The following is a 24,829-nucleotide window of genomic DNA, read 5'->3' on the forward strand; positions in this document are numbered from 1 at the left end:
GTTGCCTTGCAGAAGCCGTTGCAGTACGTTCTGTGTCGCTGGATTTATCGAATGTATGCATCAAACTGTATGGTAGTGGGCTTGACAGAAATTGTAGCAGGTGAATGTTGAACTTTTATTGGACACATATCCAGATGCTGCGTACCATTTTGCGTAATGAACCTGTAGGTGTGATCAAAGAGTTAGGCCTATATATCATGGCGGCAAGGCATATGACAGGGATCATCTACTACATTCAGCCTCGGGATGATTTCTTCTTGAGCGGATGGTCGGGGGTCAGTAACATAACTACAAATAATTTGTAGATGGCAAATTGAACGCAAGAATCCCCCAAAAATATGTTTGACTAAAACAGAATCCTTTCAAACATTGGTTACATTTGTATATGATCACGTCGTGTCTCTCTATTTTGTGTGGTAATACTTTGGAACAGATTTCATAAATGAAAAGCCCTTAGAGTTAATTTCCTGGTGTTTTTTTTTTTTACAGCATTTTATGTCAAACAGTGAAAATTCCATACACCAAAAAATGTATAAATATATACAGCACAAGTCAAACGTTTGGACACACCTACACATTCAAGGGTTTTTCTTTGAAGAATCTCAGATATAAAATATATTTTGATTTGTCTAACACTTTTTTGGTTACTACATGATTCCATATGTGTTATTTCATAGTTTTGATGTCTTCGCTATTATTCTACAATGTAGAAAATAGTAAAAATAAAGAAAAACTCTTGAATGAGTAGGTGTGTCCAAACTTTTGACTGGTACTGCATATTTATTAATTTTTTGCTCAGAAAACTTGGGGGGGGGGGGGGGGTAAATAAAACTGGACCGCCAGTTGGGGAACCATGGCATATGAACTAACAGGATATTATAGAGCAAACGCAATTATCACAGCACATAGGTTGTAAAATGGCAATTTTTTCCTGACTTGGCTTCCCCAGTGATTTTACCCACGCACCGCTGCTTGCCCTTCGCTTTATGCACACTTTCTCATACTTGGGTGCCACCGAGCATGCCTTGTCAGAGAAACCTCCGCTAGCGCTTGGATTAGCCTGGGCAGCCGCTATTGGTCGCTACGGGTCCTCACTATCCATAGCTTCCAAGTTCGATATAACTTAGTTGAGAAAAGTTGTGCCTACATTGTGAAAACATTTAGACTGCGTTAAGACAGGCAGCCCAATTCAGATTTTTTCAATCAGATCGCCACCGAAAAAATCTGATTGAAAAGATTTGATTTGTGAGAAAATACAAACGAGTGGAAAAAAGATAAGAAATTGACTGCCTGTTTAAACGCAGCCTTGATCTTTACTAAAGTAATTGTACGCAAGAACCACACACTTCCTCCATGCAATCCTAACTTCGAAAACGATCATGTACTTTCGATTTTCATATCCACACCCCTCCGGTGACGCAATCATAATTTTCAACGTTGGACATTTTTAGCGAACTGTGTAGATCCTGAAAACAGCCGACGCCTTTAGACTTGAACAAAGGTAGGTCAATATCAACTATAAAGATATCAGAATTGAATATGCCCACAAGATGAATAACTTTCTTAGCAAATGGGTTTAAGTACATTTTAAATGGCGGAGGAAAAGGAGGTGAAGTGAAATCGCGTCAACATTTTCTCGACCATAGCATAATGACATTTTTTATGAAACGACAAAACTTCCATTACTTAAGAACTTCTTAGTTGTTACATTTAAGATAACAAATGACCCAGGTAGATGTTATGCACGAAGTTACCACATAGGTTTTTACAGTAGATATTGCCAGATATTACAGTACAGTACACCGCCTGTTGACGATAGTATTTCCTGACCCGGTTGTTTTGTTAAGAGCCGCGGACGCTTGCGGAACGTTTTTTGGAAACATAAGCAACGTATCTTCCATATCAGAGAGAAATCATTTTAATAAAATAAAAGGTTAAATTACTACACACCTTTATAGGGTTAGTATTACCACACGTCCAAATATATCTCCAATATACATCGCTTGTTTATTGAAGACATAGGTGGCCATCTGTGCTAAATAGCTATCTAATGTGCTCCGAACACCTGTGTGTAAGTGTAATTGGGGAGGAAGTGTAGTTCCTCAACTGGAGGCTTGCACAGCTTGTGGATCTGTGCAAAACTCTACAGTAAGTGTATCTTTTTTATTTGAAGGATTCTTTCTCGCTGATATGAAAGACAAGGGGCATATCAACATATGTTTCGAAAACCGGTTGGAAAGTCATGATTGTTGACTTTTTTCAACTTTAAAACACAGCATCGGAATTGTATACTGAACAAAAATATAAACGCAACATGCAACAATTTCAAAGATTTTACTGAGTTACAGTTTATATAAGGAAATAGTCAATTGAAATAAATTCCTTAGGCACTAATCTATGGATTTCACATGACTGGGAATACAGATATGCATCTGTTGGTCACAAGTAGGGGTTTGGAACAGAAAACCAGTCAGTGTCTGGTGTGACCACCATTTGCCTCATGCAGCACGACACATCTCCTTCACATAGAGTTGATCAGGCTGCTGATTGTAGCCTGTGGAATGTTGTCCCACTCCACTTCAATGGCGGTGCGAAGTTGCTGGATATTGGCGGGAATTGGAACATGCTGTCGTATACATCCCTTCAGAGCATCTCACACATGCTCAATGGGTGACATGTCTGGTGAGTATGCAGGCCATGGAAGAACTGGAACATTTTCAGCTTCCAGGAATTGTGTACAGATCCTTGTGACATTGGGCTGTGCATTATCACGCTGAAACATAAGGTGATGGCGACGAATGAATGGCACGACAATGGGCCTCAGGACCTCGTCCCGGTATCTCTGTGCATTCAAATTGCCATAGATAAAATGCAATTGTATTCATTGTCCGTAGCTTATGCCTGCCCATACCATAACCCTACCACCACCATGGGGCACTCTGTTCACAACGTTGACATCAGCAAACCGCTCGCCCACACAACGCCATACACGTGGTCTGCGGTAATGAGGCCGGTTGGAAGTACTGCCAAATTTTTTAAAATTATGTTGGAGGCAGCTTATGGTAGAGAAATTAACATTCAATTCTCTGGCAACAGCCCTGATTGACAGTGCTGCAGTCAGAATTGCACGCTCCCTCAAAACATGGGTTTATCATGCTCGCAGTTTAATTGTCTAGTAGGCTATTTTTGGACAAGCTGCTGAATTTGATAAACCAATTGGCTTATCAACCCTCTACCAGTTGTCTGTACAAGCACACAGGTTCTTCATTTCACTTCTCACATTATTTTACATTATGAAGCTTACTGGTAGTTCCCAGTCACATGTTGTTATTACAGGCACACAAAAACAAGAGACCGAAGCCTTTTGAGTCACTCACTGTTGTGCAGCATACACCATAGCATAGTTACAGTATGGAATTCACAACTAAATGTTTGCAGCTAGATATAACTACTAAGTTAACTGTCTAAAATGTGTTAAATGCTCGGCAGTTGGGCATTTGGATTGCTGACATAGTAGCTAGGTATCTATCAAGTTTCACTCCATTGATCTTCGTGCGTACGTGCACGTGGGTGGAGTGGGATTTTAGGAGTAGCGAAAACCTTTTTGTAACATGATGTCCTTGCCGGGCTCATTCCCATTCACAAGTGGGCGATAGCGAAGTTTTTTCATGTTGTCTTTTCATTTTGTGAAAACAAGGAAGAATCAGCTTTCCTTGCTAGTTTTTTTTTTTACCTTTATTTAGCTTGGCAAGTCAGTTAAGAACAAATTCTTATTTACAATGACGGCCTAGGAACAGTGGGTTAACTGTCTTGTTCAGGGGCAGCATCTGCACATCTATCACTCTAGTGTTAATGCTAAATTGTAATTGTAATTATTTAGCCTCTATGGCCTATTTATTGCCTTACCTCCCTACTCTTCTACATTTGCACACACTGTACGTTGATTTTTCTATAGTGTTATTGACTGTACATTTGTTTGTGTGTAACACTGTGTTGTTGTTTTTGTCGCACTGCTTTGCTTTATCTTAGCCAGGTCGCAGTTAGGGTTGCTAACTGTCCCGTGTTAGCCGGGATGTCCCTTATATTGGGCTAAATTGGTTTGTCCCATACGGGACCTCCCTTGTCCCGTATATTTATCCAATCACAGTACAGTGTAAACGCGCCAATTCCTGCAAAGTAATTTCTGTTATTGTTCGGTCGGTTTGGCAGATCAAGGAAATATGGATAAACATGCAAAAAAGACTGTGCAGCTACAACAAACAATGTGAAGCAAAAAAGACGTGAGTTAAGCCCGTCAGTGGTAACTCGACGAAAGCTTTCTGTACTTTATGCGTCGGGAATTCTCAATTGGTCATGAAGGGGAGAATGCCCTAACTCAGCAGGCCACGCTAGCTAAAAGTGCTAGCAATATTGGTGCATTCTTCGTGACGTCTACTGCGGAAACTGACATAATGGGAAAACACCTCTCCGTTTACCAGTTATTGAGCAGTGCCAACAATCGCATTCTGAAAGCTAATTGCCCAGCTCACATAGCTCATAATGCCTGCAAGCACGCCTGCGATCAGCTGTCAGTGGATATTGAGACAATTGTTTTACAGATCTACAGGCACTTATCAGTATCTGCTTCCCGAAGAGAGGAACTTCGTGCATTTTTTTGCCTTTGTTGACACTGAGTGGCGTGAAATCCTGCGACATGTTTGCACACGATGGCTCTCGCTTCATCCAGCTGTCCATCGTCTCCAGCAAAGCTGGCCAGCTCTTACATCATACTTCAGGTCCCTTGGAGAGACCTGTCCTGTGGAACTGAAGAGTATTTTTGAGTATGAAGAAAAAACGGAAGCTGCTGAGATTTATCTGTGCTTTTTCCACAAAGTGGGTGTGTTTTTGACCAACTCGTAAAAAAGCTGGAGGAAACAATGCTTTCCATCACAGATGTTTTACGAGGAAGTCCAAAAGTTCCGAATTTAAGATGCTTCAGCTGAAACAGGACAGTTTTTTTCTCTGATACCAGACCAAGCAGCTGATGGACAAACAATTGTCAGCACAAATGTCCAAGCAGCAAGAGGACTTTGAAGTTCTATGACACTGTCATTACATTACAAGTGGTTTGATTTCTCACCAGAAAATGTAATGGTGAAACTTATCGGCCTCTATGAGGAGCTCTCCTTCACTGACCTGGAGCAGGTGGCGGTTGCCCTCAAAATGACAGAGACAGTCAGTATGGACCAACTCTATGAAGAGTTTTGTGCTAGCTGGGAGGAAATACAGAAAGCCAGACAGGATACCACAAAATCCACCAGTGAGAAGCAGGTGGCAGTTTACCAAAACCCAGGGAAAGCCAACTTGATCAACATCTTCAGGATTGTCTCATTTGTCCTCAGTGTGCCAGACTCAAATGCCTTTGTAGAGAGGATTTTTTGTCTGATGACCATTAAATGGTCAGACTCAAGAAACCAATGTAGCACAGAGCTGATCAAAAATGAACTTCAAATATCTGGGAACTGTGACTTGTCATGTAATGACTTCTCTCTGGCTATGCAAGAGGACTGCTTGAATCAGTCAAGCATGTAGCCTTGGTAAGTGACTCATGCCCCTCTTTTCCTCTTTTGCATCTGAAAAGTTTTTTTTTTTGTTGCTGTAAAGGTCCCAATTGTGATTTATTTTATTTATTTTGATGTTTATTCACATAAGTTTACATAATGATACAGTTTTAGTAAAGCTATAGACTAAATGGAATATAACAATGTTTTTCCTTTCCAATTGAATAAGAATATGAATATACACTGTAACATGCCATCATGTTTTGGTCACTGGAGAAAAAAAGCACATGGATAGCTAGTTGGCTACAGCAGGTTCTACCATTTCATAATAATAACTAGTTATTACTGTAGTTATTACTTTTAAACTAAATAACTTTTGGGGTTGATTCTTGTTGTTTGGTTTACTGTTTGAACTGTCGCTGAGATTATATTTGGTTATCAATGCAAAATAGGTTACTTTAATGTGGGGATGGGCATTTTACATTTTTGGGTACTCAGTTTTTTTTAACACAAGGCCTGCGCTGGAAAGAAGTGTGTGAGTATTTATCTATAGGCCTGTGTCAACATGCCTAATTTATCATAACCATTACAGATAACAAATCCTAATTGCTAAATTGCCAATATAGTACCAATCAAAAGTTTAGAATCATCTACTCATTCCAGGGTTTTTCTTTATTTCTTACTATTTTCTACATTGTAGAATAATAGTGAAGACATCAAAACTATGAAATAACACATATGGAATCAATCATGTAGTAACCAAAAAAAAGGTTAAACAAATCAAAATATATTTTTTACATATGACAGCTTTGCACACACTTGGCGTTCTCTGGAACACTAGAGGCAAAGCAAATTAACATTGTCTTCAAGACAAAATAAATAAAACAATTGGGACAAAATGTAACTGTGATCTCTGGTTAAAGAACGAGCTTTGACGTTCGGGTACTCGATTACTCATGCCCATCCCTGCTTTGATGAATAGTCTATATAGCCTATATATCAGATCAAGGAGCCAAGCGACAACACTGCCCCCACTGTGGATGGAATGATACAGCGTGTCTTCATTTTCAGGTAGTAAAAAAGTAAGTAAAAAGCCGGAGCCTATTACAAAGATACGCCCCTTTTGTGATGAAAAATTGCAACACTCCGAATCGTACGTCTGCGTAGAGCTTGTAGTAAGCTTAAGTGGTTAGCATTTTGCAATCAAGCTCCTCTTGTTAACAGAAGAGAATCCCCTCCTGGATCAAGAGGCTTGCTGTCTAATATTTGTTTGAGTAGCATTTTTGAGTTACTTGTATAACTGTATGAGCTGGGATGTCTGTACTCCAAATAGTTTGTGTGAAAGGTTTGCATGTTAGCATTTAGCTAGCATTTGCTATGGGATTTTACATGTACTTGTTAGCATTGATAACCTTCTGATTGAAAATAGCGCCCGTTGTGTGTTTTAGTGCCGGTATTACGGTATGGCACAAAGTCGGTATGGGGGGGTTATACTTGCCTAACATATGGAATTGTTTTAAGATGGTCATACCATGGATCATTTAGCTATTTGATTTAGAATTTAAGGACCCTGTAGGTATAAAAAATACATATATTTACAAATGATTTGATAAAATATAGAATTTGCCCATAGAAACACATGAAATGACACATTCATAAATGGCAAAACAGACAGTCAAAAAATTTATCCAAAGGAATAAGATTTTACATTTACATTTAAGTCATTTAGCAGACGCTCTTATCCAGAGCGACTTACAAATTGGTGCATTCACCTTATGACATCTTGAAGTGTCTGTCTTATATCAATGAGATATAAGAAAGCTCAGATCTGTTTTTTTAAATGTTTTTTTTAACCCATTCATTTTTTTTACCTGTCTGGCACCAGTGGGACAGTAGCGTCCCACCTGACCAACATCCAGTGAAAGTGCAGGGCGCCAAATTCAAACAACAGAAATCTCATAATAAAAATTCCTCAAACATACAAGTATTATACACCATTTTAAAGATAAACTTCTTGTTAATCCAGCCACAGTGTCTGATTTCAAATGGGCTTTACGGCAAAAGCACACCATGCGATTATGTTAGGTCAGCGCCTAGCCACAGAAAACCATACAGCCATTTTCCAATCAAGGAGAGGTGTCACAAAAGTCAGAAATAGCGTTAAAATTAATCATTACCTTTGATTATCTTCATCTGATGGCACTCCTAGATCTCCATGTTAGACAATAAATGTTTGTTTTGTTCGATAAAGTTCATCTTTATCTCCAAATACCGCCTTTTTGTTCGCACGTTTAGTCCAGTAATCCAAATGCACAAGGCGCAGGCACTAAGTCCAGACGAAAAGTCAAAAAAGTTCCATTACAGTTTGTAGAAACATGTCAAACGATGTATAGACTCAATCTTTAGGATGTTTTTATCATAAATCTTCAATAATATTCCAACCGGACAATTCCTTTGTCTTTAGAAATGAAAGGGAACGGAGCTCGCGCGTGACCAAACTCAAGGCTTTCAGCCAGACCACTGGTTCAAACAGCTCGTATTCGCTCCTCTTTCACAATAGAAGCCTGAAACAACGTTCTAAAGACTATTGACATCTAGTGGAAGCCTTAGCTAAGTGCAATATGACCGTATTTACACTGTATATTGGAAAGGCAATCACTTGAAAAACTACAAACCTCAGATTTCCCACTTCCTGGTTGGATTTTTCTCGGGTTTTCGCCTGCCATATGAGTTATGTTATACTCACAGACATCATTCAAACAGTTTTAGAAACTTCAGAGTGTTTTCTATCCAAATCTACTAACAATACGCATATCCTAGCCTCTGGGCCTGAGTAGCAGGCAGTTTACTCTGGGCACGCTTTTCATCCGGACGTGATAATACTGCCCCCTACCCCAAAGAAGTTAACTGATACCTGGTTACCTTCAGAAGAGTCCTGTGACACTTGTGGGGGTCGTAGAACAAAACAGAGAACAGCATCAGTGGCGATTAAAAAGTGAGTATACGCAATGCCCACTGAAAAGAATAGTGGGTATACAGCGTATAGCCCCTACTACACCACTGGGCTAAAGTCTTCCACTCAGGGACCAGACGCGAACCTGATGAAATGACTAAGTGAAGCAATGTCCTTCTCTATGTCTCTCTATGTCTATGATGCATTTTTAACCCCAGAGTAAATAGGTGTTGTCTTTCTGGCGGGTTAAGAATGTGTTGCCATGCACAGAGGCCTTCACCCCCTCTGATACCCTGCGTCATTCACTCATTGAGAGTGAATTCATTTTTGATTCCCATGAGTTGCTTGCTAGGCACTGAATGAATGCCTCGTAACAGTGCTCTGTGAGGGACTGGGGGGCCCAGAAGTACTGGTAGGTATCCAAGGATGGCGTAGGCGTACTGGTGTGTTAAATTATCCAGGTCCTGCAGGAGATGGAGCCCTCGGCTGTCCTTACTCAAGCCTCTGGTATTCTGCTAATCTGAGTGGGCGTATATGAGTCAGTGGTCATTGTGTGTCTGTGTGTATCCATCCTGAATCTTTTCAGCAGTTCCTCTATTTGTTCTTTTCTTTGTTGTATCCTCTACAGTCTACATTCACTCCCCCAGAATCTAGCTGCCATTTTTGGATCCCCTTTCCACCCCTCCTCCCGTTCCTGTCCTTTCTGCCCCCCACATTCTCTCACTCCTCCACCAAGATTCCAACTGTCCCCTACCACTCTGCTCACTAAGTATCATGCTCATGTTTTTCATGCATGTGTTTTCCATAGGGAGTCGACAGGTCCCTTAAGCACAATTACATTGTCACATTGACAGTTAGGCCCGGGGCCTACATTGTTATAACAAAATTGTTACATTGCTGTAATAACACAACGTGGAGAAATATGAATATATGAATCTGCACACAGTTTACCAAATGCTGAGTACAGCTAGGGGAGGACTTACTTTATATATCACATTGACTGGTCCCTATGGTCAGAGTGGTTTTCTGGACTGTGGAGTGCAGCTCTACAACCACTCATTAGCCTGTAGTTCTCATAGTTTAACCTCTTCAAGAGGTTTTTAAGAGGGCACATTACTTGTGAGTGATCCATCAAGGCCAGAGGATGTAGGCTAATCCCAGGATAGAAACTTATAACATTCACTCTGTTGAAGCGATCATAAGTAAAATATTTAATATTACTCCAAGGTCAAATAAAGCAAGAGTCAAGGGTGATGATAAATGAATATACTGTAGGCTACTTGCTTTGAGCTGTCACTCACTCCTATGATTTGATACAAGAGTTGTTTGCCATGTCCAAATGTGGTCCCTGAGTTTCCTTGCCCTTTAGTGGCTCTGTTCTGAGTAATTTGTAGTTCCTCTCTCAAAAAAAGAGGAAACCAAAAAAGGAACTGAGATTTTCCCAAACTCAAAAAGGAGGCCGACCTTATCCATGCTATAAGTTAAAACCTCACAATTCTCAGATGTAATCCTCATGGGTCATTCTGACGGGAAAACAGCAGGGGCTAAAGGTTGGGAGTTCAACACACCATAACTAAAAATCATATATTATAGATTATACAGACAGAGGGGATTGATAGCGGCATCATTGATTTATGGGAGCACATAACTTTGGTTATATGTAGAACAGAACCATGGTGTTCCTGTTGACATGATTGATGCGACTACTCTGGCCTGATGGGATCAAGTGGCTTATTCATGCATCATCGTTTGCTTGGTATTTGACCCTGAGTGTGTTTTAAGAGCATAACCCTGAACCCTGACCCATTTCTGCAGCCCCAACGCAGCACAATGAGAGGCTTAAAGTGTGGCCAAAGAGTATAACATAGTCTAGTAAATAACTAACACGTGGCCCCTTGCTTTGGGGAATTAGATCTTCAAGGTTTGTTGTTTTGGGTCCCAAATTAACATTTGAAGAGTTAGATGGGTTAGATTTGGACACTGTTGAGTGCACTTTTTAATAATGTGCTCTAATTTTCCCATTATTTAGGGAGAGTGAAAATGGTACAGAAAGATACTGAGCATGAGCGAGAGACAGTGCAGAAAGAGCAAGCCAGCCCTGCTGCTGCAGGGAAAAGAGGGAGGGGGGATGTGGGGAAGTGAGATGGATTTCCCGTAAATCACCATCCACCAATCACAGCTCCTACCCAGGTTGGCAGTGGGCCAGTGGGATCAAGCGACACCAAGCAACCGAGATACACAGCAAGATTACAGAGTGAAGTAGAGAGAGAGAGAGAGAGAGAGAGAGTTGAACGAGACCTATATTACAGAGAGTGAGTTATCATTTGTAAGGATAGGGGTATATACTAGCAGAATATTTGACTTTAGTTTTGTGAAAAACGGATAACCAGAAGAGACTGCAGACCTGCAATTCGGACCTGCCTCTGTCGGTAGGTCTATGTTTCCTTCCTCAGTGTCTATTTTTCCGTCCAGTTCTTTGTCAAAGGGCCTGTTCTTACTTCCACCCCACTTGATTTCAGTTGGGGTGTGGTGCTGTGTTTTGGAGGAGGGGTACGTGTGCGGAGCTCTCGCTTTAGCAGGAAGTGATGACCAGTGAATGAGAAAGCTGGTGTGCCTGGTCAGAGTCTGGGTTAGACAAAGTGTGTGAAGGAGGGGACAGAGAGATAGACAGGAAAGTGGAGAGTAAGAATAACAATAACGAGGCTAAATACAGGGGGCACCGGTACTGAGTCAGTGTGCGGGGGTACAGGCTAGTTGAGGTAATCTGTACATGTAGGTGGGGGTGAAGTGACTGCGCCACCTCCCGGGTGCGCCACCAGAGTCTCTGGGTTCGCGCCCAGGCTCTGTTGCAGCCGGCCGCAACCGGGAGGTCAGTGGGGCGACGCACAATTGGCATAGCGTCGTCCGGGTTAGGGAGGGTTTGGCCGGTAGGGATATCCTTGTCTCAGTATGTAAAAAAATTGAATATAAAAATGTATGCACTCTACTGTAAGTCGCTCTGGATAAGTGTGTCTGCTAAAATGACTTAAATGTAAATTTAATATGCATAGATAACAAACAAACAGCAAGTAGTAGCAGTATACAAAGGGGGGGGGGTTTCAATGTAAATTGTCCTGAGGCGATTTTATTAATTGTTCAGCAGCGTAGTTGAGTATTTGCTTAGCATTTACCCCGGTAGTCAACCTGAGCTTGGCGTGTCATAAAGGGAACAGGGCACCTGTCTAAGGGAAGATCAAAAGTGAGGGGGAAAGATAAACTCCTGTGAAGTGCTGGCACACTGATGCAACATGCAGCAACCCTAGCTCTGCAGCTCTAAGCTTACAGTGTTCACTAAGCAGGCCTAGGTCCAAAGCCTCTCTGGCATTTCTCTACTGAATTAAACATGCTCAGATCAGAGGGGTTTTCATTTGAAAGACATACTCCATGCTTGATGCTTGTTAACTGAAAATAAATACAGGAATACAGCATACACCTATATACTGTTGTTGTACAAACATAAATTATGCCATGTTTGACCAGTCTAGCTCATTCCATCTTATCCCAGCAGTTTTCATGTGTATTTTATTTTGCACAGAGGCTGTCAGAGAGTCAACTTAAGGTGTAAATCTTGGCAGGTGTTGTGCAACATAGTTTTGTACACACACTCCTTCTATTCTGTGGAACTGAGGCAGGCCTGTTCCTTGAACATGCCATGTAGCAGTCTTCACAACACAACTACTTCCTGGTGTTAACTACACAGTTGTAACTGTCAAAACAAGGCCGTGATCGAGTTTCCTGTCTCATTCGCTCACCGCAAAACATGACGTTTCAGCAGAGAAGGAGTTGCGATCAAGTTTCTGTGTCAAGCATACACTTCCTCCATGTTGAGAAAGTGGTATGTATCAAATCAAATGTATTGGTCACAAAAAAAATACTTGCTTTCGAACTTTGGAATGAGGCGCAATACAAAGCAGAGATAAACAATTACTAGATTGACTTGTTTCACCGCCACACAAAGCCGGCCATTGTTCCGTTTCTTAGCAGGTTCAAAGTTCAGTTGACATGAGGGAGGCTCTTTCCAGAAGTGAATAAGCTATACTGGGGTTTTTGATTACCCACTTAATGTCCCTGCAATCACAAGCTCTGCTCCGCTCTCAGCTAATTGACAGGTGTGAGGATCGCTTAGATCAGCAAGTTGGTTGTTGTGGAGATGTGCTTCAAATGAAGTGCTGTACACTGAGCTGTTCAAGGACGGACCGTTTTGAATAGTCCAACCAACAGCCAAGTTAGTAAACAGGATAAAACCATGTTTTATTCTGAATTGACATCATTTTCTGTTTCCTTCTCCAGCAGGTGAGATGGCGGTGAGGCGAAGGATCTTTAACTCGACCAGACCGTTCTCAGGGTCACCCCAAATAGAGCTGAAGGGGTCTTACGCAAGCCTCCCCAGCCCAGAAGACAGGACGAGTGACGAGGAGGGGAAGGAGAGCAAAGGGGACTTCATGCCTTGTTTAAAACCCAGAATAATTCAAGTCCTAACGAAGGGCACAGCAGAACAAGTGGGTGAAGCAGGTCCACTGAACTATCAGAAGAACTCGTTCATAGCCCAGGCTGAATGTGAGTATACTAAGGACGGGCGATACTAGTTTTGATAGGGTTAATTGCAGAGAGAGAGAGAATGGCACCAAGCTAACACCTGCTGTCTGTGCTTCCCCAGGTGAAACCCAAGACTCTCAGCAGTTCAGCCCTTCCTGCTCCGAACGCTCCTTTGTCGCGTCCCCCAACTGCTTAATCAACCGGTATGACCTCACTTATCCCTCCATAACACACTCCATCATTATCTCTCCTTACAACTCTCTCAATCTTTTGGTTTCTTCTTTAGCTACAAAGCATTAGCTTTAAACCACTAATGTCTTCTTACAGTTTTCGGTTTTTGTAACAGTACTGTATTCACACAGGCATTGCTGTTGTGTCTTCCACAGGGACTCATCAGAGCACAACAATGTGGCGTGTTCCACCGCAGCCTCCAACCATGACAAACCAGGCTCCCCGGCCCACTGCTCACCCAGGAAGAAGCCAAGGAAGAAACAGAAGAGGAAGGAGGAGAAAGAGGAGCAGAGGGAGACAGGGAAGCAGAGACAGAGACGTAGAGTACCTTCTGGTGTCCCTGAGCAGGAGACCCAGACTGGCAGTTCTCCTCAACTGATCCAGACCCAGGTAAGATGAGCACTCTCCCTGTAACATCCTACCGTCAGACACAAAATGGATGACGTTGAACTCTAGTTGAACTTGAAGTGCCTTTCTTGTGATTCATAGTCTGTAGTATGAACCGTAGATGGTCTCTTATAGTGTTTGAGCTTCTATCAGCAAACATCCTAGCACAAACATTAGCTTTCCAACCGGTAGGAAGTGATTCAGAGAACTCTTGACTGTCTGAGACAAAGCTTCCTTTCAGGTGTCCATAGTCTTGAAGCCTCACCCACACAGATATGTGTCTGTGTCAGTATCATTACCTGGAGGTGAAAGCTCTTTCCTGGCAGACAGTCACCTTTAATCACCTGGTGGTTGGTTTGTCTTTTTCCCCTTTAGCAGGACGCTTCAGAGCACCAAAGTAACATCAGCACTTCATACAGTAGCAGTATCCCGAGTTTAGAGGCGCATGACACAAGATGCCCCCCTTACCCCCTCCAGGACTGCAACAGGGGCCCCAGCCATTCCCACCTCTACTGGGGCCCCCAGGTGTTTAGCCCCCCCTCCAACCTTTCCACCTATGGGCAGGAGAGTGACTCAGACTCTCCTCTCAGCAGTGTGGGAGACTGTTCATTGGCCCTAGCAGGGCTCAGGGGCAGTGTCAGTCAGGAAGACCGATGCTATGCAGGTCCCTTCTGCAAAGACTTCTGCAAAGACGTGGAAAGGGATGTCAGGGAGAAGGAGGGAGACGTCTCAGAGACTGACACCAACGAGGGCCTGATCTTCAATGAGGTAACTCTCCAGACTGCAGTAGTTGTCGATAAATGCGGTTGTTTACTTGTGGCTTTTTCTGATTCCTCCTTATTAACTCAGCCAATTGTTCTCTCACATTTCATATTAGAATATTCAGCCTGTGAATTATGAGTACAGGGAGGGGAAGGACTACAGCCTCTGCAAGTCTATCAGCACAGGGTCATACGGGGAAGTGCACAGTGTGCAAGACAACAGAACACACTTCAGATTTGGCGCCAAAAAGGTACAACAGCACTTACACTCTATGTGTATACGTTATCTGTGTGTTATCTCTCACTATTGATAACTATTGAACTCTCTTCTCCCTCTCCTTCCTCCCAGATTCTCCTGAAGAGTTTTAGTAGTGAGGAAGTGGGTACGTGGAGTGCCCTGAAGTCTCCTCGCGTGGTGGAACTCTTCGGAGTGATCAGAGAGGGGCCCTACGTTGTCCTCTTCATGGACCTCAAAGCTGGTGAGCTATACACTATACTGTACCTCGATCTCAGGCAGTGACCTAGACGCTAGTTATGTGCTGGCCAGCTGTTTGTTCACCCGCACCCACCCGCAATTGCTAATAACCCATCCGCAACCACCAGACTATATGTGATAAAGTGACAATCTGAGGCCTGCACCTGACCCTAACCCGCTATAATATAGAAAATGCTGTAGGCTACAGTCAAAGACGATAGAATAATTTTTTGGACATGGGGTGCAGATTTTCTCTTGATTTTAGATATGTTTCAGCTTATAATTTCCGCCATTTTGGTAGACTATTTGTTAGTCAACTTGTCTATTATTAGATACATGCAGCTTCTGTTCTGTCATTATATGTTGCCCTCAAAGACTAAATTAACCCCTGCTCACCAGATTGTCATAAATCAATAGAATGAATGCTTTAATCTAGTTGACATCGGTAAAGTTTTTCTCTGTCATCTTCTTTCGTGGAGCAAAAACGCTTAGGGACCAAAATAATTGTAAGGGCTGTCGTTCTCCTCTTCCTCAGACGAGGAGAGGAGAGAAGGATCATCAGACCAAAATGCAGCATTCGGGAAATAAGCCATCTTTTTATTGACACGATGATGGCAACACAAAAAAACAAAACACTTTCAAAATTACAAAACAAGAAAACGACGTAGACGAAAAACCTGAACATGAACTTACATAACTAACGTAAAACTCACGGACAGGAACAGACTACATCAAAACGAAACGAACATCCAAACAGTCCCGTATGGTGCAAACATAACACAGATACGGAAGACAATCACCCACCAACAAACAGTGAGAAGACACCTACCTAAATATGACTCTTAATTAGAGGAAAACGCAAACCACCTGCCTCTAATTAAGAGCCATACCAGGCAACCCAAAACCAACATAGAAACAGAAAACATAGACTGCCCACCCAAAACACACGCCCTGACCATAAACACATACAAAAACAACATAAAACAGGTCAGGACCGTTACAGAACCCCCCCCTCAAGGTGCGAACGCCGGGCGCACCAGCACAAAGTCCAGGGGAGGGTCTGGGTGGGCAGTTGACCACGGTGGTGGCTCAGGCTCTGGACGCTGTCCCCACACCACCATTGTCACTCCCCGCTTCTGTCTTCCCCTCCCAATGACCACCCTAAAACTAACATCCCCTAAATGAACGGCCAGCACCGGGAGAAGGGGCAGCACCGGGACAAGGGGCAGCACAGGGACAAGGGGCAGCACCGGGACAAGGGGCAGCACCGGGACAAGGGGTAGCACCGGGACAAGGGGCAGCACCGGGACAAGGGGCAGCACCGGGACAAGGGGCAGCACCGGGACAAGGGGCAGCACCGGGACAAGGGGCAGCACCGGGACAAGGGGCAGCACCGGGACAAGGGGCAGGTCCCGGCTGATATATTCAGGCAGATCCTGACTGAACGGCTCTCGACGCTCATGGCTGGCTGACGGCTCTCGACGCTCATGGCAGGCTGACGGCTCTCGACGCTCATGGCAGGCTGACGGCTCTCGACGCTCATGGCAGGCTGACGGCTCTCGACGCTCATGGCAGGCTGACGGCTCTCGACGCTCATGGCAGGCTGACGGCTCTCGACGCTCATGGCAGGCTGACGGCTCTCGACGCTCATGGCAGGCTGACGGCTCTCGACGCTCATGGCAGGCTGACGGCTCTCGACGCTCATGGCAGGCTGACGGCTCTCGACGCTCATGGCAGGCTGACGGCTCTCGACGCTCATGGCAGGCTGACGGCTCTCGACGCTCATGGCAGGCTGACGGCTCTCGACGCTCATGGCAGGCTGACGGCTCTCGACGCTCATGGCTCTCTGACGGCTCTGGCTGCTCATGGCTCGCTGGCGGCTCTGGCAGATCCTGTCTGGTTGGCGGCTCTGGCAGATCCTGTCTGGTTGGCGGCTCTGGCAGATCCTGTCTGGTTGGCGGCTCTGGCAGATCCTGTCTGGTTGGCGGCTCTGGCAGATCCTGTCTGGCGGGCGGCTCTAGCGGCTCCTGTCTGGCGTGCGGCTCTAGCGGCTCCTGTCTGGCGTGCGGCTTAGCAGGCTCATGGCAGACGGGCGGCTTTGCAGGCTCATTGCAGACGGATGACTCAGACGGCGCTGGGGAGACGGATGGCTCAGATGGCGCTGGGGAGACGGATGGCTCAGATGGCGCTGGGGAGACGGATGGCTCAGATGGCGCTGGTGAGACGGATGGCTCTGGCCGGATACGGCGCACTGTAGACCTGGTGCGTGGTGCCGGAACTGGAGGCACCGGGCTAAGGATAAGCACCTTCCTACTAGTGCGGGGAGCAGGGACAGGGCACACTGTACTCTCAAAGCCCACTCTATACCTGATGCGAGGTACCGGCACTGGTGACACCGGACTGAGGACAAGCACATCAGGATTAGTAGGGGGAGAAGATAGTGTGTACAGGGCTCTGGAGACGCACAGGAGGCTTAGTGCGTGGTGCCGGAACTGGAGGCACCGGGCTAGATACACGCACTACAGGGAGAGTGCGTGGAGGAGGAACAGGGCTCAGGAGACATACTGGTAGCCTAGTGCGTAGTGTAGGCACTGTAGGTACTAGGCTGGGGCGGGGAGGTGGCGCCGGAAATACCGGACCGTGGAGGCGTACTGGCACTCTTGAGCATTGAGCCTGCCCAACCTTACCTGGTTGAATGCTCCCGGTCACCCGACCAGTGCGGGGAGGTGGAATAACCCGCACCGGCCTATGTAGGCGAACCGGGGAAACCATGCGTAAGGCAGGTGCCATGTATGCCGGCCCGAGGAGACGCACTGGAGACCAGACGCGTTGAGCCGGCCTCATGACACCTGGCTCAATACCCAATCTAGCCCTACCAGTGCGGGGAGGTGGAATAACCCGCACTGGCCTATGCACTCGTACAGGAGACACCGTGCGCTCTACTGCGTAACACGGCGCCTGCCCGTACTCCCGCTCTCCACGGTAAGCCTGGGAAGTGGGCGCAGGTCTCCTACCTGCCCTTGGCCCACTACCTCTTAGCCCCCCCCCCCAAGAAATTTTTGGGTGTTACTTACGGGCTTTTTGGGCTTCCGTGCCAGACGCGTTCCCTCATAACTCCGGTTCCTCTCTCCGGTAGCCTCTGCTCTCCTCAGTGCCTCCAGCTGTTCCCATGGGAGGCAATCCCTACCAGCCAGGATCTCCTCCCATGTGTAGCAACCCTTTCCGTCCAATATATCGTCCCATGTCCATTGCTCCTTCTTTTCCTGTCCCTTACTCCGTTGAGTTTTCCCTTGCCGCTTGGTCCTAGCGTGGTGGGTGATTCTGTAAGGGCTGTCGTTCTCCTCTTCCTCAGACGAGGAGAGGAGAGAAGGATCATCAGACCAAAATGCAGCATTCGGGAAATAAGCCATCTTTTTATTGACACGATGATGGCAACACGAAAAAACAAAACACTTTCAAAATTACAAAACAAGAAAACGATGTAGACGAAAAACCTGAACATGAACTTACATAACTAACGTAAAACTCACGGACAGGAACAGACTACATCAAAACGAAACGAACATCCAAACAGTCCCATATGGTGCAAACATAACACAGATACGGAAGACAATCACCCACCAACAAACAGTGAGAAAACACCTACCTAAATATGACTCTTAATTAGAGGAAAACGCAAACCACCTGCCTCTAATTAAGAGCCATACCAGGCAACCCAAAACCAACATAGAAACAGAAAACATAGACTGCCCACCCAAAACACACGCCCTGACCATAAACACATACAAAAACAACATAAAACAGGTCAGGACCGTTACAATAATAATAATTAAAGGAGAACGATTTTCCCTGCTACATTTCCAAATGACATCAGTTTGACCGGTTGTAAGGAAGTAGAAAGCTGTGAAAACAACCCAACATGTTTCTGATCAGATTTCAGTTTGGCTTGGATGCATATTTTACGTGGTTGAAATACTTTCAGCTTTTATGATGCTGATAAAGATAGATACCATCTGTAGAGGTACTAACTGAGTATTTGCATTCTCTCAAGATGCTGATAGAAAGAAATCATATTTCTCCACTCCTGTTCCTGAGTCAGAATGTAGCCTACATTTGGTGTATCATTTCACTGCAAGAAATGCTTAATTCTGCAGGAGTTAATATTAAGGCTATGTGAGAGGTTATAGACCTACAGTCAGTGTCCAGATTTCCGTTTCCACTAAACCCATCGGAACAGTAGGCTACAGTTCCCTTGAACTTCCCTATTTGAAGTTCCCGTCTTGTGACTGAATTTGAATATCTCCTCACAATCATCACACTTTTAACCACTTCACCAAATATTTTCCCAACATGACTTTTCTGGCCCTCCTTTCTTTTTATCGTCAACATTTCAAAGCTTTCCTCTTGTTGAATTCAAATCTGTGGATTGACGTAAACTTTTTGTCCCGTTTCCAAAAGCATGTGGTTATTGGCATGTAGGCTATTTGGCGCGTGTACAGTTAGACTCCTAGGTTTATGCACTAATGCCAGGTAGCCTAAAATAATTCAAGAACAACCTCAATGTAGCCTATAGATATAAATTGCGCAGGAATTATACATTTATGGATTTTTTAAAGGCGTTGTTTCTCTTTATTCAACCTGCCCGCTACCCACCTGCCCTTCATCCACACAATATTTAATGACCCTAAACCCGTCCGGGTTATGAGTCAACCAGGGCATCACTACTAGACACCTCTGTTGGAGTTTCTCGAAGGATGCCTCAGATCACCGCTATGATTTTGAGGTGATTTTCCATCACCCACTGACCCCTCCTGCCCTCTTCTCTATTATCTGCTTCTAGGCTCTGTGGGTCAGCTTATTAAAGAGAGGGGTCGGCTACCTGAGGACCTGGCCCTACACTACCACTGTCAGGTCCTGGAGGCGCTGGAGCACCTGCTGAAGAGACGAGTGCTGCACCTGGACATAAAGGGTAGGCCGAGACATGAGATAATGAAAATGGCTGACTTATGAACAAAACTACAGCAGAGGGTTCATAAAACACACGGTAACTGAATGCCTGGGCACATACACTGACTCTTACTAGGCATTTTAAAACTAGGTTTGATTATGGCAGCTATTAAAACAGTAATTACAAGACTTGTCAAATTAAATCAAATGTATTTATATAGCCCTTCTTACATCAGCTGATATCTCAAAGTGCTGTACAGAAACCCAGCCTAAAACCCCAAACAGGAAGCAATGCAGATGTAGAAGAACGGTGGCTAGGAAAAACTCCCTAGAAAGGCCAAAACATAGGAGGAAACCTAGAGAGGAACCAGGCTATGAGGGGTGGCCAGTCCTCTTCTGGCTGTGCCGGGTGGAGATTATAATAGAACATGGCCAAGATGTTCAAATGTTCATAAATGACCAGCATGGTCAAATAATAATAATCACAGTAGTTGTCGAGGGTGCAGCAAGTCAGCACCTCAGGAGTAAATGTCAGTTGGCTTTTCATAGCCGATCATTGAGAGTATCTCTACCGCTCCTGCTGTCTCTAGAGAGTTGAAAACAGCAGGTCTGGGACAGGTAGCAGGTCTGGGACAGGTAGCACGTCCGGTGAACAGGTCAGGGTTCCATAGCCGCAGGCAGTTGACATGTAAAGAGGAATAGAAGAAGCAGACGTTCAGGATATTCATATTTTGATTCATATTTTGCCTTGGTGAGAGTAAGTTGTTTCTCGGCTGTTTTTGCAGTTGTTATGTGGAACACAAGAGTCGCAGATCGTGTCTTGATCTCCCGCACCTGTGTTGTGAAACCAGAGCACCACAGGCTGAGAACGCGCCAAGCCGGGAATTTCCCACAGCGTGACTCACCGCTGCTCTTTAGAGGGCGCATGCGCTCGCCAGCCAGAGAGAGGGAGAGACAGAACTAGAGGAAGAGAGAGAGCGACAGAGCAAAGGATAGACAGTTGGAACCACATGACTCAGTGCTCAGATGCCACCTGGTGTCAGATATGCCACATCACAGGCACAGATATAACGGGGAGGTTTTGCCAAGTCACCTGCTGCCTGTCTATTATGCTATAAGCCCCAGATTCATTCCTTCCCCAACAGCTGTTTCTTAATAGCCAACATGACTTGGATTTGACTCTCTTTTCCCCCTGGTTACCAGAACCTTGCCCCGGCTGCATAGCTACAGTGCTGCTAAATTTGGCTGTCTCATCCCAGAATTATAGAACAACAATAACCAAATCCAGTATATAGCCACAGATTAACGTGTGTGTGTGTGTGTGTGTGTGTGTGTGTGTGTGTGTGTGTGTGTGTGTGTGTGTGTGTGTGTGTGTGTGTGTGTGTGTGTGTGTGTGTGTGTGTGTGTGTGTGTGTGTGTGTGTGTGTGTGTGTGTGTGTGTTGCAGCGGACAATGTGTTGCTGTCAGAGGATGGGAGGGACACTTTTCTGTGTGACTTTGGACACTCGGAGAGAACGGACATCGGTGGACAGAGCCTAAGTGCATCCCAAGGAGGTAGCAAAATATGAACTCAAGCCCCCACTAGACAAAAAAGAGGGATACACTAAAAACAATAAAGTGTTTGACCTGGTTGTCATGTCTGAATGTATACTCTGTGTATGTGTGTGGAAGCAGATCTGAAGGGGACAGAGACACACATGGCCCCGGAGATTGTGAAAGGGGAAACCCGCCGCGGAGCCAAAGCAGACGTGTGGAGCAGCTGCTGCATGTTACTGCACATGCTCAATGGCTGCCAGCCCTGGACACGATACTACTCCCGCCCACTGTACTTCAAGGTATCATTCAACACAACACCACCCTGTCTTCATACTTGGCGTGTGACACATATGTAGCTTTTGACGTTTCAAAAAAAAAATCGTAGCCAATATTAGGCCTCTGATTGGATTGAATCTTCGTGTCGTGGATTGATTGTTCATGTGGCTATGGTTACAGATAGCCAATGAACCACCGCCTCTGAGGGAGATCCCGCCCGATTGCAGTCAATTCACTGCTGATGTCATAAAGGTGGGACTACAGAAGGAGCCAACCAAGAGGGCCTCCGCCTCGGAGCTCAAGGGAAGAGCAGCCAGAGCTCTGAGTGAAGGTGAGGGTGTAGCACCGCCACTGTTCTTAGATCAGTTCTTAGATGTTAAAAACTGTGGCTGTTAACCATGTTCATGTGAATACTGGCTAACAAACCTACTGCTTTTAGATCAGTCCTTATAACTGACTAAAAACCCTACTGTGTGTCTTTAGTGGGAGGACTCAGCAGCCCCATCAGAGGGTCCTATAAGGAGCCTCTACAGATAGATGACAGCCCCAGCCAGTCTAGCCAGCCCTGGCCTCCCTTTAGCAGAGACACCTGCTCTGAGGAGAGCCCTGAGCTATGGCTGGAATCCATGAACCCAGGGAGCAGGGAGCTGAACAATGATGAGGAGGAGGAAGGCAGTGAGGCAGACACAGAGGAGACAGCCTCACCTCGCTCTCTACTGACACAACTTCATGAATGGCGAAATCCCAAGATGGCCGACGTCACCTCCAACGTATCGGAGCTTGAACTGCGCAAACTGGAGAGAGGTAAGGGTTGTTGCAACATTCTGTGTGTTTGCTGTCTGTCAGTCTGTGTATCTAAGTTCATTTTACTTGATGTATATCTGTGTGAGTCTATATCAACTCAAGTCAACTCCTCTGTTCTTACCGCTCCTCTTCTGCTTGTCTGCAGAGTTCTACCTGACCAGTCTGTCTCAGCTGCACTCAGCAGAAACCCAGGAGCAGCTACTGTCCTGCCTGAGCAGCAGTGACTGTTACTCCAACAGGGACTTATGGGACAGAAAGGTAACCCACCATATAAGCCGGCCATACCTACATGTTAGATAATATGAACAGCTGTAGAGTGTGTAATGTGTTTCTGTGGGTTGGTATCTGGGTCTCTCAGGTCACATTATCAGCCCCTTCACAGTTCTCCCTCTCTTTTCCCTGTCTCCCTCCTCCCCTAACTACAGGACTCTGGCCGTTGGTCCATCAGCCAAGGTGATGACCTCAGCTCTGGCGTGTTCTCCTACAACAGCCAACCGGACGGACAGATTCTTAGTATGGACTGGCTGGTTCACCAAAGCCACCTGTCTCCACCCCGATGCTTTGAGGGTGAGTGACATTGTTATCTGACCCTGGAAGATGCTACAGCTCAGGATGTTTAGATAAGAGGATCATGTCATATTGTTTCCCACTGGATAGGACCTCATTCCCATAGAGATATCACTCATGCTGAGAAAGCATATGCAGTGCACTCATGTTGGCTGTTTCTCTGCACTGTGATTGGCTCAGGAGTTGACGTCTGCATCACAGACGTAAATGGCCAAAGCATCCGGGTCCGAGAGAAACGCAGGGTGAAGGTGGGCCACATCGCCACGGGGATCAGCGACCAGGTGAGTGAGGACTCATGGTTGAGTTTTCAATATGCCTCCCCTGACAACAAGTCGTGCACAACCATATTTTCATTTTGATGCTCTTGTCCTTTTCACAGGCGACTACACACAGGCCTTCATTACAGCACCTTACACCACCTGTGTCTCTCTCCCCTAGATCTCTGAGAGGGTGTTCACCATGGAGACTCAGGAGCAGGAGCCAGTTGCCCATGATGAGGAGGTACAGGACTCTGGCCTCCTGCTCTGCTGTGTCCCTGCTCCTGACTACTGCCAGGCCTGGAGATGGAGGGTCAAGGAGGGGGTGCTGGAGACTCGTGACTGAGCCATCAACTCCCCCAACTCATCAGTAGCAGTCTCATCAAGCATCAGGACTGTGAACTCACTCTTGTACGCCTGTCTCAGTATATCCTGCTTTTTATCAAACTGGGTGTAATGTCTAATCCTCGTAAGGATCGTACCCTTTGTTTCAATTTTTGCCTAAAATGACATACCCAAATCTAATTGCCTGTAGCTCAGGACCTGAAGCAAGGATATGCATATTCTTGATACCATTTGAAATGAGACACTTTGAAGTTTGTGGAAATGTGAAATGAATGTAGGAGAATATTAACAGCAGGGGTTCAAACTTTTGAACCCAGTTCCTACATTGGAGTATAAAAATGTATTTTATCAAACAAAACTATGCTCAATTTTATCTCTGGGACCCTCATGATGACAAATCAGAGCAAGATTACTGAATGTAAGTACATTATTTACCTTCAGAGGTGAATGTGACAAGTTTTTTGTTGTTGTGCACTCTCAAACAATAGAATGGTATTTCTCACTGTAATATATACTGTAAATTGGACAGTGCAGTTAGATTACCAAGAATTTAAGCTTTCTGCACATATAAGACGTATGTCCTGGAAAGTTGGATGTTACTTCCGTCATTCTAGTCACATTAACAACAATCGTCACGGTATTGGGACACCGATCCCAGAGGATAAAGGGACAAATGTCATGTTTCTTATAAATGGATATCCCTGTATATTACAGGAGCACACACACGTGTGGTGTTTGTGTTCTCTTTAGAGAAAGTGGTTCATGTGAATAAGCTACAACTGCCTTTCTCAAAGTAAGGTATGGAAAGTCCAACAATCCTGTAAACCTAGCATCATTTTATACACCTGTCCAAAAATGACAGCCCTTTTCTGTACTTAGCTAGAGCACACCCAACAATTGCACTGAGCCAATAGGATGTTAACATCTCAACCCTGTGTACCATACAGTAACATGGAATCATGTCATGAAATAAAAGCTCTACTCTGGAGAATTGCATATCCATTTGCTGATCAATAGGAAAGATTCAATCCAACTACTGCATTACTACTAGACACCGTCTTTGGATATGCTTCCAGTTGAGAATGTGTATAAGCAGGCAATAGTTTTAAATTCATCTCTCCCCAAATATGTCATTACCTAATAATGATCGCAATCCATAAAACATTTTTATTTTA

At 44.9% G+C, this 24,829-nt stretch overlaps 1 protein-coding gene across 3 annotated transcripts; it reads left to right on the plus strand.

Moving 5' to 3' along the window:
- Positions 1-1,417: 1,417 nt before the first annotated feature.
- Positions 1,418-24,645, plus strand: LOC129833041 (mitogen-activated protein kinase kinase kinase 14-like). Of its 3 annotated transcripts, none has more exons than XM_055897287.1 (16): positions 1,418-1,501; positions 12,823-13,089; positions 13,190-13,271; positions 13,455-13,689; positions 14,062-14,454; positions 14,564-14,698; positions 14,797-14,926; positions 19,763-19,891; positions 21,316-21,423; positions 21,544-21,704; positions 21,862-22,012; positions 22,165-22,485; positions 22,631-22,743; positions 22,911-23,052; positions 23,233-23,333; positions 23,491-24,645. In XM_055897287.1, the coding sequence occupies exons 2-16, from the start codon at positions 12,831-12,833 to the stop codon at positions 23,653-23,655; spliced, it is 2,625 nt and encodes an 874-aa protein (XP_055753262.1). In that variant the 5' UTR covers positions 1,418-1,501; positions 12,823-12,830; the 3' UTR covers positions 23,656-24,645. The 3 variants fall into 3 exon arrangements, with proteins under 3 accessions (XP_055753262.1, XP_055753263.1, XP_055753261.1); XM_055897288.1 differs by lacking the exon at positions 1,418-1,501 and adding an exon at positions 4,085-5,576; XM_055897286.1 differs by lacking the exon at positions 1,418-1,501 and adding an exon at positions 10,684-10,922.
- Positions 24,646-24,829: the final 184 nt, after the last annotated feature.

This window comes from Salvelinus fontinalis, chromosome 34 (genome assembly GCF_029448725.1).
Source record: "Salvelinus fontinalis isolate EN_2023a chromosome 34, ASM2944872v1, whole genome shotgun sequence".
Lineage (NCBI taxonomy): Eukaryota > Metazoa > Chordata > Actinopteri > Salmoniformes > Salmonidae > Salvelinus > Salvelinus fontinalis.